The sequence below is a fragment of the Mobula birostris genome, chromosome 2, assembly GCF_030028105.1.
Source record: "Mobula birostris isolate sMobBir1 chromosome 2, sMobBir1.hap1, whole genome shotgun sequence".
NCBI lineage: Eukaryota > Metazoa > Chordata > Chondrichthyes > Myliobatiformes > Myliobatidae > Mobula > Mobula birostris.
Genome location: NC_092371.1, coordinates 8182838 through 8201777, shown reverse-complemented (window position 1 = coordinate 8201777; position 18940 = coordinate 8182838). Strand labels below are relative to the sequence as shown.

At 46.5% G+C, this 18940-nt stretch overlaps 1 protein-coding gene and 1 long non-coding RNA gene across 9 annotated transcripts in view; one reads left to right on the top strand and one right to left on the bottom strand.

Moving 5' to 3' along the window:
• The window catches only part of LOC140211920 (small conductance calcium-activated potassium channel protein 3-like), a 139720-nt gene extending 129878 nt beyond the window's left edge, over positions 1-9842 (top strand). For 7 of the 8 annotated variants that reach the window (XM_072282187.1, XM_072282177.1, XM_072282198.1 and 4 more), the window contains one exon: positions 9376-9842. In XM_072282187.1, the coding sequence (XP_072138288.1) occupies positions 9376-9651 (276 nt within the window). In that variant the 3' untranslated portion in view covers positions 9652-9842. The remainder of the gene's footprint in view (positions 1-9375) is intronic. The other variant, XM_072282168.1, reaches the window with a different exon arrangement.
• The window catches only part of LOC140211946 (uncharacterized), a 62757-nt gene that overhangs the window by 19199 nt on the left and 24618 nt on the right, over positions 1-18940 (bottom strand). The window lies entirely within an intron of this gene.

Below are 18940 nucleotides of genomic sequence, written 5' to 3'. Positions count from 1 at the left end.
CCTCCCCTCCCCCTCCCTCCCCCTCCCTCCCCCTCCCTCCCCCTCCCTCCCCCTCCCTCCCCCTCTCTCCCCCTCCCTCCCCCTCCCTCCCCCTCTCTCCTTCTTCCCTCTCCTCCCCCACTTCCCCTCTCTTCTCCCCTCCCTCCCCTCTCTTCTCCCCTCCTCCCACCCCCTCCCTCTCCCTCCACCCCCTCCCTCTCCCTCCCACCTCCTCCCTCTCCCTCCCACCTCCTCCCTCTCCCTCCCACCTCTCCTTCCTTCCCCTCCCCACCCCCTCCTTCCCTCCCCCCTCCCCTCCCTCCCCCCTCCCCCCTCCCTCCCCCCCCTCCCTCCCCCCCCTCCCCCCCTCCCTCCCCCCCCTCCCCCCCTCCCCCCTCCCTCCCCCCCTCCCCCCTCCCTCCCCCCCTCCCCTCTCCCCCCTCCCCCTCCCCCCCTCCCCCCTCCCTCCCTCCCCCCCTCCCCCCTCCCTCCCTCCCCCCTCCCCCCTCCCTCCCTCCCTCCCTCCCTCCCCCCCTCCCTCCCTCCCTCCCCCTCCCCCCTCCCTCCCTCCCTCCCTCCCCCTCCCCCTCCCTCCTCCCCCTCCCCCTCCCTCCCCCTCCCTCCTCCCTCCCTCCTCCCCCTCCCTCCCCCCCTCCTCCCCCCTCCCTCCCCCCTCCCCCTCCCTCCCCCTCCCTCCCCCCTCCCCCTCCCTCCCCCCTCCCTCCCCCCTCCCCCCTCCCTCCCCCCTCCCTCCCCCCTCCCCCCCTCCCCCTCCCCTCCCTTCCCCCTCCCCTCCCTCCCCCCTCCCCCTCCCCCCTCCCTCTCCCCCTCCCTCTCCCCCTCCCCTCCCTCTCCCCCTGCCCTCCCTCTCCCCCTCCCCTCCCCCTCTCCTCTCCCCTCCCCCTGCCCTCCCTCTCCCCCTCCCCTCCCCCTCTCCTCTCCCCCTCCCCTCCCCCTCTCCTCTCCCCCTCCCCTCCCCCTCTCCTCTCCCCCTCTCCTCTCCCCCTCCCCCTCCCCCTCCCTACTTTACTTCTCTTTCTCTTCCCTCCCTTTCCCTCCTCCTCCCTGCACCTCCATTTTCTCCCACTCTCTTTGCTTTCCTCTTCCCCCTCTCCCTCAACCTCCCTACACCTCTTCTCCCTCTCCTCCCTGCTGTCTCCCCACGTCTCCTCTGCATCCCTTACTGTCTCCTCCCTTCTCTTCCCTACTTCGGACATTGACCCTGGTCGATCCTCCTCAGCTGACTGGGTGAACACTTTGTCGAGGTGCTGGTAAAAGGGTGGTTTCCCCAGCCGGTGATGGAGCACACTGTGGGAAGTAGGGAGGGAACTTCCATGGCTCAAGGCAGAGAAGGAGTGAATGGGTGGGAATCTGTAGCAACTTTACACTTTCATAGGGTTGAGAAGCAGGCATAATGAGAGGATTATTCTGAAGCTACATAGCAGAATTAAATGAGAGTTAAGAACAAGGTTTAAATTATTAGGGGATTAAATCTATGTGGCTGCAGCCTCTCAGCCTATGCCAGCCTTAATCCCACCCGCCATTCTATCTCATTACATTCACCTGTCTGTTGACTCCCTTCACCCCTGCTTTAGGATTGTGGCCATGGTAACCAGCAGGTTTTTTTAAATCCAACTGCAGATCTTTATTTAATTCAATTAGAAATCCTTTAACAGCCAGCTCAGGGACCGTCTCCAAAATGCAGAGCTCTACCCAAAGTGAACTGCACACCATTTTTATATTTTAAAAAATTAGAGATACAGTATGGTTACAGCCCTTTCCAGCCCAATGAGCTCATGCCATGCCGCTAACTCGTACATCTTTGGGATGGGGGAGGGACCCAGAGCACTTGGAGGAAGTCCATTTAGTCAAGGGGAGAGTGTACAAACTTCTGAAAGGCCGTGGCGAGAGTTGGACCTGGTTCACTGGGGTTGTAAAGCATTGTGCCAACCCACCATACTGCTGTGCCTCCTCCAACTGTTTTATTTTAAATGGTAAATGGCATCAGTGAACTGATTTTCCTCTCGAGATTAAATTGTTGAGGCACAGAGTAGTGAACAGCTGTGTGGAAAGTGAGATGGAGGAAAAGGCTTTGAGTCAATGGCCTTTTGAAAGCTTGTTTTTAAAGTTTAGCTTTATCTGTCACATGTACATCGAAGCACACAGTGCAATGCATCATTTGCATCAAATCAAAACAGTAAGGATGTGCTGGGGCAGCCCACAAGTGTCATAGAAACATAGAAAATAGGTGCAGGAGTAGGTCATTCGACCCTTCGAGCCTGCACCGCCAATCATTACGATCATGGCTGATCATCCAACTCAGAACCCTGTACCTGCCTTCTCTCCATACCCCCGATCCCTTTAGCCACAAGGGCCATATCTAACTCCCTCTTAAATATAGCCAATGAACTGGCCTCAACTGTTTCCTGTGGCAGAGAATTCCACAGATTCACCACTCTCTGTGTGAAGAAGTTTTTCCTCATCTCGGTCCTAAAAGGCTTCCCCTTTATCCTCAAACTGTGACTCCTCGTTCTGGACTTCCCCAACATCGGGAACAATCTTCCTGCATCTAGCCTGTCCAATCCCTTTAGGATTTTATACATTTCAATAAGATCCCCCCTCAATCTTCTAAATTCCTACGAGTAGTCGATCCAGTCTTTCATCATATGAAAGTCCTGCCATCCCAGGAATCAATCTGGTGAACCTTCTTTGTACTCCCTCTATGACAAGAATGCCTTTCCTCAGATTAGGGGACCAAAACTGCACACAATACTCCAGGTGTGGTCTCACCAAGGCCTTGTACAACTGCAGTAGTACCTCCCTGCTCCTGTACTCGAATCCTCTTCTGGTGCTAACATAGCATGCCCACAACCTAACTTGTACATCTTTGGGATGTGGGAGGAAAACGAAGCACCTGGAGGAAACCCACATGGTCGCAGGAAGAACATACAAACTCCTTACAGACGGCAGTGGGAATTGAACCCCACCTGACAGCGTTAAAAGCGTTAAACTAACCGCTACACTACTGTTCCACTCCCTCCTGCTCCCACTTTTCATGTGCAGAGTGGGGTGGAGTCAGCCCAACACATCACGAGCACGTCACTCCACACCATCGATGGTATCTGCAGACGGTGCTGCCTCAAGAAGGCGATACCCATCATGAAGATCCCACCATCCAGGCCCCATCATCCCAGCAGCCCGCTAGTGTTGCCACCCTCCCAGCGCCAATATAGCATGCCCACAACTTACTAAACTGTAAGTCTTTGCAATGTGGGAGGAAACCCACTCAGTCACAGGAGGACATACAAAGTCCAAACCAACAGCGGTGAGAATTGAATCCCAACCTTACAGCCAGTTCCACCCCAACAGAATCAGATTTTTTATACTGACTTATATGCCATGAACTTTGTTGGTTTGTGGCAGCAGTACAGTGAAGGCAAAGTCATGAAAATTACAAAGTAAATCGTTCAAATAAAAGGAATGAAGTAAGGTTTATGGACCATACAGGAATCTGATGGCAGAGGGTAAGAAGCTGGACCTGAAACATTGAGTGTGTGTCTTCAGCCTCCTGTAACTCCTCCTTGATAGTAGCAATGAGCAGAGGGGATGTCCTGGGTGGCAAACTTGGATGCCAACTTCTTATGAAGGTCAAATCAATGGGTATATCTAAAGTAGAGGTTGATAGCTTTGTGATTAGTCAGGAGCGTCAACGGTAACAGGGAGTGAAAGCAGGAGAATGGGATTGAGAGGGAAAATGAATCAACCAAGATCGAATAATGGAGAAGACTGGATGGACTGACAGGCCTAATTCTGCTCCTATGTTTTATGGTCTCATGCCCACGATGGTGGGGAGGGTTGTGCCCCTGATGGATCTGGCAGAGTCGACAGCCCTCTGCAGTGGCTTATGATCCTGTGTGTTTGAGGCTCCACACCAGGCTGTGATCTAACCATTCAGAATGCTTCCACTTTCTTTTAAGGTAACCTGACCCTGTATCTTGTGCAGTTGTGTCTTCTGGTGAACCTCTGTGCATGTTGTTTGTCATGTATACCAACGACTTGATGAAAATGTAGGTGGTCTGTGAAGAAAGCTGTCAAAGGTTAGAGTGGAATATAGCTCAGTTGCAGATACCAGCAGAGAAATAGCAGGTGGAGTTGAACCCAGACAAAGCAGGAGAATGTTGCACTTTGGAAAAGGGATGAAAACAAAATGTAAAGGGAAAGTATACAGTTAAAACAAGATCCTTAATAGACTGGGATCTTGAAGCAGAGAGAGCTTGAAGTGCAAGTCTTTAGCCCAAAAGTGGCGATACAAGTAGAAAAGGTGGTAAAGAAGATGTACAGCATGCTTACATTTATCAGTCAAGGTCATTGAATATGAGTCAGGAAGTTGTGTCAGGCAGTATTTGTAAGCACTGCATGCAGTTCTGATTGTCCCATTACAGAAAGGATTGTTACAGCTGATGCAGAAGAGGTTCACTACAATGCTGCCGAGATTAGAGTTTTACCTTTAAGGAGAGGTTGGATGTAATTGGATTGTTTTCTTTGGAGTGTCAGAGACTGAGGAAAGACCCAATAGAGGTTTATAATATTACATGAGGCATTAATAGCATAGACAAGCAGAGTCTTAATCTGAGCAATATCAGTACCAGAGGAAATAGCTCCCTTTCCACAATCAGATTTCTGAAAATTTCATAAACACTACCTTGTTATTCCTCTTCTGCGCTTTTATTTTTGTAACTTACATGGATGTTTATTGTCTTGCACTGTCCTGTTGCGCAAAGCAACAAATCCCATTATTGATTTATTAATTTGTTTATTTATTGAGATACAGCGTGGAACAGGTCTATTCGGCCCTTCGAGCCACACCGCCCAGCGATCCCCGATTTAACCCCAGCCTAATCACAGGACAATTTACAATGACCACTTAACCTACTGACCGGTACGTCTTTGAAATGTAGAAAGAAACTGGAGCACCCAGATGAAACCCGCGCGGTCACGGGGGGAAGGTACAAATTCCTACCAGACAGCCATGGGATAGGAGCAGAATTAGGCCATTCAGCCCATTGGGTCTGCTCTGCTATTCCATTATGAATGATTTATTATCTCTCTCAACTCCATTCTCCTGCCTTCTCTCCATAACCTTTGATGCTCTGACTAATCAGGAGCCTATCAACCTCTGCTTTAAATATACCCAATGACTCGGCCTCCACAGCTGCCTGTGGCAATGAATTCCACAGATTCACCACCCTCTGGCTAAAGAAATTCCTCTTCAGCTCTGTTCTAAATGGACGTACTTCTATTCTGAGTCTGTGCCCTCTAGTCCTGGACCCTCCCACTATAGGAAACAACCTCTCCATGTCCACTTTATTTAGGCCTTTGAAATATATTGAATATTAAGTGAGATTTCCCCCCCCCAATGAGAACAGGCCCAGAGCCATCAAACGCTTCTCATACATTAACCCTGTCATTCCCAGCATCATTCTTGTGCACCCTCTATGTCAGCGATAATAAACCTGATTCTGAGAGAGCGGGATGAATGCTGATAGAAGTAGGTTCGATAGTGGTGTTTTCGAGGCATATGAACGTGCAGGGATGGATCATGTGTAGGCAGATAGGTAGATTTGGCATCACAGCAGTATAGACATTATGGGCCAAAAGGCCCCTTTGTGTTGTACCATTCTATGTTCAAGACGACTAATCTCGGCAAAGTGATTCCAATCCCTTTCTGGGGACCTGATACATCGGGTGCAGTACTGAGGGTCACTTTGTGCACGGTGACTACTGTGGGTGAGGTGGTACTGAGGAGGGTCACACTGTGGGAGGAGCAGTACTGAGGGAGGAGATTATTGAGGGAGCACCACACTGTGGGAGAAGGGTAATGAGGGAGTTTTGTACAATGGGAGAAGCAGTACTGAGGGAGTGCAGCACTATGGTTGGAGACATACTTGAGGGGTGTCACGCTGTGGGACAGGTGGCACTAAGGAAGCATTGCACTGTGGGCGGAGAGGTCCCGAGGGAGAATGGCACTGTGGAAGGGGTGGTGCTGAAGAGATGTCACACTGTGTTTGGGGCAGTACTGAGAATCCTCTGTCCCTGTCAGAAGGACGGTGTTATGGAACCTGTCACACTTTGTGGATGGCTAGGGGATTTTCCCCATGTTGTAGGATAAGTATTTACCTCTCAATTAACAAGGCAAGAACAGATTATGTCTATCACTTCAGCATGGTGAAAGAATAATTTCTGCTGTGGTTTTCCAGCTGAGATGCGTGAGAGGCAGCAGCTGCAGTTGTGCGAATCGCAGGGGTCCACTTGCAATGGCCTCTCTGATCATTGGTATGATATGCACTAATTCAGGACTGAGATCTGAAAGCTTAGTATTTCTTGAACATTTGGTGCCATCATGAGGAATCCCAAAAAATCACAAGCAGCAGACTTGAATTGAAAAATCAGAATCAAAATCAAGTTTATTATTACTGCTCTTTCTCTTTCTCTCATGGTCTGCTGTCCTATCCGATTCCTTCTTCAGCTCTTTACCTCTTCTGCCTATCACCTTAAAGTAAGCTTCTTACCTTATCCCCCCCCCCCACCTTCTCCCTCATCTGGGTTTACCTATCACCTGCCAGCTTATACTCCTTCCCCTCCCCCTACCTTCTCATTCTAGCTTCTGCCCCCTTCCTTTCCAGTACTGATGAAGGGGCTCAGCTTGAAATGACAATAGTTTATTCCATTCCACAGATGCTGCTTAAACTGCTGAGTTCCTCCTGCATTTGTGTTTGTTCCTGTGAATTTTCAGCATCTACAGAATCTCGTGTGTTTATGATCATGGACATATATAACATAGAACACTCAGGCCCTTCGGCCCTCGATCCTGTACAAACCTTTTAAGCTACTCTTAGATTAATCGAATCCTTCCCTCCCACATAGCTCTCCATTGTTCTTCTATTGATGTGCCTGTCTAAGGCTACGTCCACACAAGACCGGACAAATCCGTAACCGAAGCTTTTTCTCTTCGTTTTGACCCTCTGTCCACGCTGAAACACCGCTTTCCTCCCCCGAAAACGGAGCTTTTCTAAAATGCTCTCCAGAGTGTTTAAATCTGAAAACGCCGGTTGGGTGTTGTAGTGTGTACCGGGTAACCGGAGGTTTTTAAAAACCTATCGCCCCTTTCATCGGTGAAGAGACTATGGCTGTAGGAAATGTTTCCAGGGTGACCCCTCAGTGGGAGTGGAGAAGATGTTGGTGGGGCCACCCGGGGGTCTGTGTGTCTGTATGTGTAGCTACTGTAGTGGCTGTGAGGCTGGTATTGTGGCGGTGAAAAGCTCTGGGGGGTAGCCATCATATTCCTCATCATTGCAAATCCCTCTGCAACGGAGTTAGTCAGTTTTTCAAAGTTCATCATCAGCCGGGTCATACTGTCCGTGAACTCCTTGTCGGCTGCCTCCATACGCTCCAGTATTTGTTTTTTTCAGTTTTAAGTTCTTCTGCGCAAAAGCCAACAGCTGTCATTCTCTTGGCAATTTCCTTTTAAGTTTTTCTAGTCTGTAACTGGACAAACGCGCACCAAGTATACCATTTCCTCTTCGCTTGTTTCCTGTAGATGTGTCCTGCGCACGCCCAGTAGGAGGAGATTCGCCCAAATACCCGTTTTAATGTGGACGGAGGTATTTTCAAAAACGCCTGGTGTGGACGCCTATCGTTTTTACGCACAAACCAGCGTTTTCAAAATTATCCGGTCTAGTGTGGATGTAGCCTAAGAGTCTCTTAAATGCCTCTAATGTATCTTTCTCTACCACCACACCTGGCAGCGCATTCCACGCACCAACCACTCTGTTTAAAAACCTACCTCTGACATCCCCCCATACTCTGATCCAATCACTAAGATGATGCTTCCTTGTATAAGCCATTTTGCCCTGGGGACAAGGTGCTGGCTCTCCACTCAATTTATGACTTTATTATCTTATACACCTCTATCAACTCATTCCTTCGCTCTACAGGAAAAAAAGCCCTAGCTAGCTCAATCTTTACTCATAAGACATGTTCTCTAATTGGGGGAGTAATGTGATAAATCTCCTCTCCACCGTCTCCACAGCTGCCACATTTTTTCTATAATGACGTGACCAGAACTGAATACAATATTCTAAGCGTGATCCAACCAGAGTTTTTCAGCTGCAACATTACCTTGTAGCTCTTGAACTCAATCTCCCAACTAATGAAGGCCAGCACACCATGGCCCTTCTTAACAACCCTATCAACTTGCGTGGCAACTTTGAGGGACCCTAAGATCTCTGTTCCTCCTCACTGCTTAGAATCCTGCCATGAAGATAAATAAAAACTACAGATGCTGAAAATCTTAAAAGATTAGCTTTATTTGTCACATGTAGATTGAAACATACAGTGAACTGCATCATTTTGCGTCAACCCTTTTATGAGGGTAAGTGAGCTAGGGAAAGGAGGAGAATGAGAAGTTATTTGGTACAGGTGTACGAGATGATAAGAGGCATAGATTGTATGGATAGAACAGAGAATATTGCAGCACAATATTGTGCTGACCTTTCAGTCTACTCTAAGATCAATCTAACTCTTCCCTCCTACATAGCCCTCCATTTTTCTATCATCCATGTGCCTATCTAAGAGTTTCTTAAATGCCCCTGATGTTTCTGCCTTCAGAATCATCCCCAGTAGGGTGTTCCACTCACCCAGCACTCTCTTTGTAAAGAACTTACCTCTAACATCCCTCTACACTTCCCTCCAATCACATTAAAATTATACTCCTTTGTATTGGCCATTTCTGACCTGGGTAAAAGACTCTGGCTATCCACTCATCATCTTGTACATCTCTACAAAGTCACCTCCCATCCTCCTTCGCTTCAAAGAGAAATGCCCTAGTTCATTCAACCTATTTTCATAAGACATCTGGTCCAGGCAGCATCCTGGTAAATCTCCTCTGCACCCTCTCTAAAGCTACCACATCCTTCCTATAATGAGGTGATCAGAACTGAACACATATTCCAAGTGTGCTGTAACCAGGGCTGCAGATTACCTCATGGCTCTTGAACTCAGAGCTCAACACAGTACTCCAGGTATGGTCCAAGTACGGTTTTATAGAGCTGAAACATTAGTTTGGGCCTCTTGAAATCATGATAGTCAGAGAGTTCAGTGCAGATGGGTATGTTTTGGTGTCATTGTAGGTGGGTACATGTTGCAGTCAGTGCGTTGGACAGTGTAGGTGAGTATGAGTTGGGATTAGTGTTTACAGGTATGTGCTGGGGTTAGTGCAGGTGGCCATTCCAAGATTAGCCTATGGATGGGCATTCCATGGTTGGCATGAATGGGGGCAGTTCTGCTTTGGCCTCTACACTACCACCGACACTAACTGCCTCTGCTTCTACGGGCCAGATGCAGACCATCATGTATGACCTGATCACGGAGCTGAACGACCGCGGTGAGGACCTGGAGAAGCAGATCCTGAGCCTGGAGACCAAGCTAGAGGGACTGACCAGCAGCTTGCATGCCCTGCCCGGCCTGATCGCCGAGTCCCTGCGGCAGCAGCAGCATCAGCAGCTCTTGGGCGCCATCGCCGAGGCGGGTGGTGACCCCGCTGACTCCCAGCGCTCCGACAGCCAGCTGGGCCTCAGCTCGGCCTCCTTCCCCACCGGTTCCAGCAGCTGCTAGGGAGCCGGGGAAGGGGGAGGGAGTTGGAGCTGGACAGATATGACTAGACACCTCCCTCACCCCCACCAACTATGCTTCCTCCCCATGCCTCTCCCTCCTAACCTGCCCACTACAGAGGCTGACAGGTGCCAGTGGGGCTTGGCTTCGCCGCAGACTGCATTCTTGCTACAGGGCACCCCCCCCCCCCAACCCTCCTCATTCTCGCATTCCCCAACCCAACACCCTCAAAGCAAGAGAAGGGGCTCCAGAACTGGCTGATTGGGTGGTGGTGGTAGGGGGGAGGGGGGGTAAAATAACAGACAGAAGCAGCCAAAGAAGGGACCAGAGGATCTGGAGCTGATTCTGACAAGAATTTACAAGGGGATATGGGGTGGGGGTCTGTTCTGCCCTGTGCCCCAAACGGTATTATTTTTTAATGGAAGAAATATAGTAACCAAAAAATTAACAAATAGCTCAAGCACAATGGGACTGGCAGGCACCCGAGGCAGGGGATAGTACTGGTGGTGGTGGTGATGGGCAGTGTCTCCATCTTGTCTAGACTAGATGAGAGAGAGAAGAGACCCTAGGTTCAGTCTTGCCTGACGCTGGGATGCATTTCCCGTTCTAGAGGGGATCAAGGGACATGTGGTCTTGAGGACATCCTCTGCTGCCCGAGGATGGTGTTTGCCCAGAGTCCTGGGGAGACGAGGCCTGCTCCAGACAACAGGAGGAAGTGCCCATCGTTCCTCCCGAATCAAAGGGGTCCCCGAAGAGTAAGTCGCTGAATGGGATATGAGGGAAACGCTTAGCTTCTTAATTGTTTCAAACGGACATTTTTGGCGATGGGATGTGATTTAGGTGGGTGGTGGAGAGCTCATGAGTTGATGGTGGAAGAGAGGCCAGTACCGGGACACAAAGAGGTTGGGGTGATTGTGGTGGGGGCGGGGGAGCGCAGCACTCCTTCTCTTTCTTTATAAAAGCCAAGAAGTGCACAATTCAAATGCTGTGGACTGGGGAAAAAAAATCTGCATCTTCCCTTCGCAACGCCACGTTTTTTTATTAATCAAAATGAAAACAGATGAGATGAGGGATTAAAGCCGTGGAAGAATGTCAGGAAGCCGGAGGGGACTGAAGACATTTAGCAGTACCTGCACCTGTAATATCGGCGATGGGTTTACACCGTACGTTATACCTGTCCAGGTTTGACAAGAAGGAAGATTTGCCTATGGCAATGGGTGTCAGAGTGGGTGCGTTTTAAGTGAGTTGGATCCTCCGACGGCTCGATGGGGAACCTGAAGCTGGGTGGTTCAGAGATTATCCATCCTCAGCGTCCGGTGAGGAAAGTTTAAAAGCTGCCTCTTGGGATTTTGTTCCAATAGCAGCAACAAAAAATAATGTCAGCTCTGTGGGATAATAGGTGGCAAAGCTGATTCTGCCTATCCATACCACTATCCCTGTCTAATTTCACCACAAGTGAGAAAAGGGCATCATTGATACAGGGAAGGTGAACATGGATAGAGATGTGGAAGCTAACAGCAGTGACAAACCACAAGTTATGGCATGGAGGAAATCAGGTAATGGTCAGTAGAGGATTATATAATGATAACTTGTTTAGAATTGCACGGCTTACAAGCTAGAATTACCCTAATATTAACTGCCTGGATAACTGTTTGCAATATCCAAATACCCTATCCTTGGTCAGACTCTTAGAGATTTTTTTATTTTTTTATCTGTATGGCAAACTTAAAAGTATTTTAAAAAGTGGTTCAGCCAAGGGTCGGGATTTGATTCATCCCTTCAAGTAAGATTGATTAAAATCAAATTGGAAGTACAAATCTTTGGTCATCTGGAGATGATTTGATTTGAACTGCTTTCTGTGGATTATTCGATGTGCGTCTGTATAAGTTGCTTCCTGTTTTCTGACTGTTATCTATTTCGAGATGGCAGTCAGGACAAATTCAAGATTCAAATTTCTCCTGCGATCTTTCTGATCTACTTGTTGCAGCATCACAATGGGTTACAAATCTGCACAATAGGAGGTAGTGGAGAAATGTACATTTCCAATGACTACTGAGTCAGCACAAAGGGAGTCATGTGATGTACACTGCAATGGCTACCAGTCTGGGATGTTGTGAGTCACACAATGTACACTGCAAATGGCTACCAGTCTGGGATGTTGTGAGTCACACAATGTACACTGCAAATGGCTACCAGTCTGGGATGTTGTGAGTCACACAATGTACACTGCAAATGGCTACCAGTCTGGGATGTTGTGAGTCACACAGTGTACACTGCAAATGGCTACCAGTCTGGGATGTTGTGAGTCACACAATGTACAATGCAAATGACTACCAGTCTGGGACATTGTAAGTCACATGTTGGTACACTGCAATGGCTACCAGTCTGGGAAGTTTGTGAGTCACACAATGCACACTGCAAATGGCTACCAGTCTGGGATAATGGGAGATCAACTACTGTATAATATAAATATACAGTTATAGGGGGAATAAACTTTTGTACAATGCAAATAGTTCTCAATCTGGAATGACTACACCACCTGGAACAATGTGATCAGTTATACTACAAATGGTTATCAATTTGAGAATTTTGTGTCAACTGATGTACACAACAAATGGCGACCTGTTTGAGACAGCCGGGCATACAAAAGCGTGGGAAAGTGGATGCACGAATGTGTCTCGGCTGAAAGTTAACTTGTTTCCCACTCCCTCTAACTGACCTGTCCCACTGCTAACCAAGCAGTGCACATATAGACATAAGCTGAATTATGTTATAACATTTGCAAACATCTAATCTGTTGCTTGTTTCTCAGTCAATCAATTTCCATTATCATTTGGTTGGTGGCTTTGTTTTGGTTATATGTGCAGTGTCACTGTATCCGGAATCTGACACCATCTAAACAATGGTCTAAACCTGTTCACTGTGCAAAGTGCCTTGGACTTCAAGCTAAGGGGTCATCAAATTTGAAGGATATTTATTAAACGGCTTCAGAACCTACCAACTGAATCTTTGGCTCTTTATTCATTATTACAAATTTAACCTGTTTTTATTCAAAGAGTGGAGGCAACAGTACAGCATTGGAACAGGCCATTCAGCCTACAATGTCTGCTAGACTAACTAATCCCATCTACCTGTATGTGATCTCTATCTCTCCATTCCCTGTTTGTTCATATGTTAGCCTAAATATTATATCTGCTTCTATCACTTCCCCAGGCAGCACGTTCCAGACACCCAACACTCTCTGCAAATCTTCTTTACACTTTCCCCAGCTCACCTTAAACATATCCCCTCCAGTATTTGACGTTTCCATCCTGGGTAAAAGACTGTCGACACTATAATTTTAGACAGTTATATCAAGTCTCCCTTGGCCTCTGATGCTTCTCAGTCCTTGGTCAGATCTGCTCTGGAGTTTAATGCATCAAATCCATGCACCACAGCTTGGCCAAAGTGTCCTTGCCATGGCAATGCAGTTTCACTGGAGCAGCACTGGTGCATACTGGTTCCTGTGCTGTACTGTTCTATGTTCTACGCACTGGTGCTAAAAGAGCTCAAGCATAAAGTCAGTTTACACAGGCTTGGCTTGCAGTGCATTGAAGGCATGGTACGGCAACTGCACTGTCCATGTCCACAAAAAGCTGAAGAGAGTGTGACTACACTGCCCGCTGCCTTGAGAAAGCGAGCAGCATGATCAAAGGCCCCACCCACCCATCCATCCCAATCATCTTCTCTTCCTCTCCCATCCATTGGGTAGTGGATGCAAAACCCTCAAAAGATGTACCACAAGGGTCAAGGACAACTTCTACCACACTGTTTTAAGACTATCGAATTATTCCCTAGTATGATTATATGGACTCTTGATCTTACAGTCTACCTCGTTATGATCCCGCACTTTATTCTCTCCCTGCACCACATTCTCTGTGTAACTGTTGCAGTTCTGCACTTTGTCATTGCTTTAGCTTCTACTACCTCAATGCAACAGTGTAATGCTTTGATCTATGAATACTGGGATCGATGGTTGCCTACTACTCTATATGAACAGAATGTAGGACAAGTTTTCACTGTACCTCGATAAATGTGACAATAACTAACCAATTCCACAAGATCCATATGACATAGGAGCAGAATTAGGCTATTTGACCCATTGAATCTGTTCTGCCATTCCATCATGGCTGATTTATTTTGCCTCGTAACTCCATTCCCCTGTCTCGCAGTAACCTTTGATGCCTTGACTAATCAAGAACCTATCAACCTCCTCTTTAATTATTCAATGACTTGGCCTTCCCAGCCATCTGTGGTAATGAATTTAACAAATCTGCCACCCTCTGGCTAAAGAAATTCCTCATCTCTGTTCTATAGAGATGTCCTTCTAGTCTGAGGCTGTGCCTTCTGGTTCTAGACTCCCCTATCATTCCAATGATAGGAAAAATTGAACTGGAATAAATAGATAAATATTTATTTTATTTATACATACAACACAGAATAGGCCCTTCAGGTCAGCAACATCCGATAACCCCGAATTAACCATTACCTAAACAGGGGCCTGCCTTATTCTGATCTCCATAACCAGTCAAAGCATCTTGTGGAGAAGGGTAGTGTGATGGTTATGATAAAGGCTTAGAAGATCTGAGGTGCAGAAAATGTGGATTTCTTAGAAGTTTGTGTAGATTCAGCATCCCACCAAAAACTGTGACAAACATCTATAGATGCACAGTGGAAAATATCCTAACTGTTGCATCATGGCCTGGAATGGAAACACCAACGCCGAGGAATAGAAAATTCTACAGAAAGTGGTGGATATGGCCCTGTCCATCACAAGCAAAGCTCTCTCCACCACTGAGTATATTTACATGGAGCATTGCCATCCATCTACAAAGATCCCCACCATCAAGGCCATGATCTCTTCTTGCTATTACAATCAGGTAGGGGGTACTGAAAGCTTAGACCCCTACCACAATCCGATAGCCATCAGGCTCCTGAACCAGTGTGGATAACTTCATTCACCACTGCTCTGAACTGATTCTATGGCCCAAAGACTGACTTTCAAGAACTCTTTACAACTCACGTTCTTAGCATTTTTTAAAAATTTGCTATTTATCTTTGTCAACCTTTGTATAGTTTATCATAAATTCTATTATAATGGATTCCAGTTAATTGGGCCATCGATTCATCGGGCAGCCACTTATTTGGGACAGCTCTTAAAGACACAATGCTGCTTAATTGGGACAGGAGACTGTTGCCGAACAGTTTGTAACTAGCATCTGTCATGTGCGCTTGTGTGGCCATTGGACACGACCTGATTTAACCCTAGCCTAATCACTAGTCAATTTACAATGACCAATTTATCTGCCCAGTGCGACTTTGGACTGTGGGAGGAAACTGGAGAACCCAGAGGAAATCCACGCATTCCACACGGAGGACGTACAGAGACTACTTACAGAGGGTTAGTGAGTTGTGGGCATGCTACGTTGGTGTCAGAAGCATGGTGAACAACCAAACAACAGCAAAATGAGCCTTTTCCTCCCTCCCCTCTACGCACCCACATATAGACAGTCCACCAGCCCCAGGTCAGGCCACCTCTGGGCCTCCAGTCTTCACTGGACTTGCAGATTTCTCCCATGGACTTGCAAACCTAGGGTTTTGGAGTTCAAAGTTCAAAGAAAATTTATTATCAATGTACAGTATATGTTACCATATACTACCCTGAGATTCATTTTCTTACCGGCATTTACAGAAAAATGAAGTACAATAGAATTTTACAACAACTATACATAAGTAGAAAAAGAATTACAACCAAAGCACAAAATAAGACAATTAGAAAAAACATTTTTAAATTAAAAAAATAATCAACCCATGATTGGCAACCTGTGCTTTCTGGAATTCTCTGTGTAACCTTTCTGAAGTGTGGTCTCCACCGAGGTTGCTTAACCCTCTGAGATCCTCCAGCAGTTCCCTTTTTTCTGTAGGTCCCAACATCTGCAGACCCTTGGGTCTCAAAAATCTTTCTGCCTTCGTAACTTTGTACACTCCTTAAGTTAATTTTTTCATGCTAATTTTTATCATGGGTCTTAACAACTGTTTGTGCAGTTCAGAGTCAAAATAACTGTCTTTCACAATGCAAAAGGCGTTGTTAATCACCTACTTCTCTGGTGAGTCACTATACAGCAGGGGGAGACAGAGTACCTCAATCTGCAAATATTGATGAATCTGATACAGTACAAGAGCAGAGTACCCATGTAGGAAAGGGAGAGAGGAGAGGAAACAAAACCAGAGTGGGGTGATGGGGAGGTGAGGAAAAGAGAAGGGGTGAGGGGATGTCTAGAATGGGGAATAGAAAAGACCTGAACATTGTTCTGTGAAAGGCTTTTTGTAGTTTCAAGCAGTAATGTGGAAAATACCCAAAACAACAGGGACTTTCATATACACAAGAGATTCTGCAGATACTGGAAATTTTGAGCAACACACACAAAATGCTGGAGGAACTTAGCAAGCCAGGCAACATCGCTGTGGGGAATAAACAGTGATGTTTGAGGCCAAGACTCTTCATCGGGACTGGAAAAGAAGGGGACCGAAGCCACAATAAGTAGGTGATGGGGGGGGGGGAGAGGGGAAGAAGTACAAGCTGGAGAGCGATAGGTAAAACCAGGTGAGGGGAAACGTGTATTAAAGGGGGAGGGGTGAAGTAAAAAGCTGGGAGGTGATAGTGGGAGAGGTATAGGGCTGCAGGAGGAATCTGATAGGAGAGAACAGTGGACAAATGAAGAAAGGGAAGGAGGAAGGGAACCAGAAGGAGATGGGAGGGTGAGGAGAAGAGAAAGGGTGAGCGGTGAACCAGAATGAGGAATAGAAAAATAGAGAAAGAAGGGGGGAGGGTGGAGAAATTACTGGAAATTGGAGGAATTGATGCCATCAGGTTAGAGGCTACCTAAACAAAATATGAGGTGTTGGCCCTCCAACCTGAGTTTGACTTCATTGTGGCAGTAGAAGGAATACTGTATAAAGTTTTTGCAAACTTTCCCCATAATTTAACCCTGTTTAAGGCCTGGCATGACTAGTATAGGAAATGAAAATCTGAGCTGAGGCCAAGATTAGATAAATTGTAATCTTATTGAGCAGCCTAGGAGACATGATTTAGACATAAAATTGAAAGCACACATGGAGACAAAACTATCTAAATACTGTACAGTTTTCAACCAACATCATCCTTTCTGTAGTATAAAAATCTCTAACGTATTTGAGATTGAAACATTAACTATTGATATTGAACATGCAGTAATACAAACCATGTCATTCACCACCAGAATAAAACACAGAGACACACTGGCCTGGAAAGATACTCTACATCCAACCCTAACTGAACCTTCTGAACTTGGGCTGGGGAACCAGCTTCTAGTATAGCCTAATCCTGCTTGTTTTTTTCCTGTCAGTCACATACACTCAGTGGCCACTTTATTAGGTACCTAATAAAGCATACAGAGTGTACTTTCATGGTCTTCTGCTGCTGTGAGATGCAGCAAGATCCACTGCAAGCTTCAATGTGTTGTGCATTCAGAAATGCTCTTCTGCCCATCACAGTTGTGCAGTACTTGAGTTACTGTCACCTTCCCGACAGCTTGAACCAGTCTGACCATTCTCCTCAGACCTCTCTCATTAACAAAACATTTCTGCGAACACAACTGCCACTCATTGGATTTTTTTTTTGATTTTCCCACCATTTTCTGTAAACTCTTGAGAATGTTGTGTGCACAAATCCCAAGAGATCAGCAAATTCTGAGATACTCAAACCAACAATCATTTCCACAGTCAAAATCACTTAGATCACATTTCTTCCTCATTCTGAAGTTTGGTCTGAACAACAACTGACCATGTCTGCATGCTTTTATACATTGAGTTGTTGCCACGTGATTGGCTGATCAGATATTTGCATTAAAGAGCTGGTGAACCTAGTAAAGTAGCCACTGAGTTTATCCTTAGTATGGAGCTTAAACCATTGATAAAATTTGACTGGATGGACACCAGAAACAATTTCCTCTGATTGGGAGGAGAAAGGGGTGTGGGGCGAATGGTGATTTCTGTGGCAAAGGATTACAATATTATTGGAGCTAAGTTATTAAGGAGTGAAATGAGGAACAACACAGAATCAGAATCAGGTTTAATAACACTGGCATACATTGTGAAATTCTTGTTTTTCAGCAGTAGTACAGTGCAATACATAATTTAAAAAACACAATACATTACAATAATATATACAAGAACATAAGAAATCGGAGCAGGAGGAGGCCACCTGGCCCGTCGAGCCAGCTCTGCCATTCAATAAGATCATGGTAGATCTGGCCATGGACTCATCTCCACCTACCTGCTTTTCCCCCCATAACCCTTAATTCCCCTACTATGCATAAAGCTATCCAACCTCGTCTTAAATATGTTCACTGATGTAGCCTCCACTGCTTCACTGGGTAGAGAATTCCACAGATTCACCACTCTCTGGGAAAAGTAGTTCCTCCTCATCTCTGTCCTAAATCTACTCCCCCGAATCTTGACGCTATGTCTCCTAGTTCTACTCACCTACCAGTGGAAACAACTTTTCTGCCTCTATCTTATCTATCCCTTTCATAATTTTATATGTTTCTATAAGATCTCCTCTCATCCTTATGAATTCCAGCGAGTACAGACCCAGGCGACTCAATCTCTCCTCATACTCTAGCCCCCTCATCTCTGGAATCAACCCAGTGAACCTCCTCAGCACTGCCTGCAAAGCCAAAGTATATGCTTTCTCAGGTAAAGAGACCAGAACTGCATGCAGTACTCCAGGTGCGGCCTCACCAGAACCCTGTACAGTTACAGCATAACCTCTCTGCTCTTAAATTCAATCCCTCTAGCAATGAAGGCCAACATTCCATTTGCCTTTCTGATAACCTGCTGCATCTGCAATACAGTACAATCTTTTGTGATTCATGCACAAGTACTCCCAAGTCCCTCTGCACAGCAGGCCACAATTTTTTACCATTTAAATAATAATCCTCTTCCAACGTAGATGACCTCACATTTACCAACATTGTACTCCATCTGCCAGACCCTTGCCTGCTCACTTAACCTACCTATATCTCTCTGCAGACTCTCCGTAACTTCTGCACGATTTGCTTTTCCACTCAATTTAGTATCATCAGCAAAATTAGATACACTACACTCGGTCCCCTCTTCCAGATCGTTAATATATCGTTAACAGTTGCAGGCCCAGCACCGACCCCTGCAGCACACCGCTCACCACTGACTGCCAACCAGAGAAACACCCATG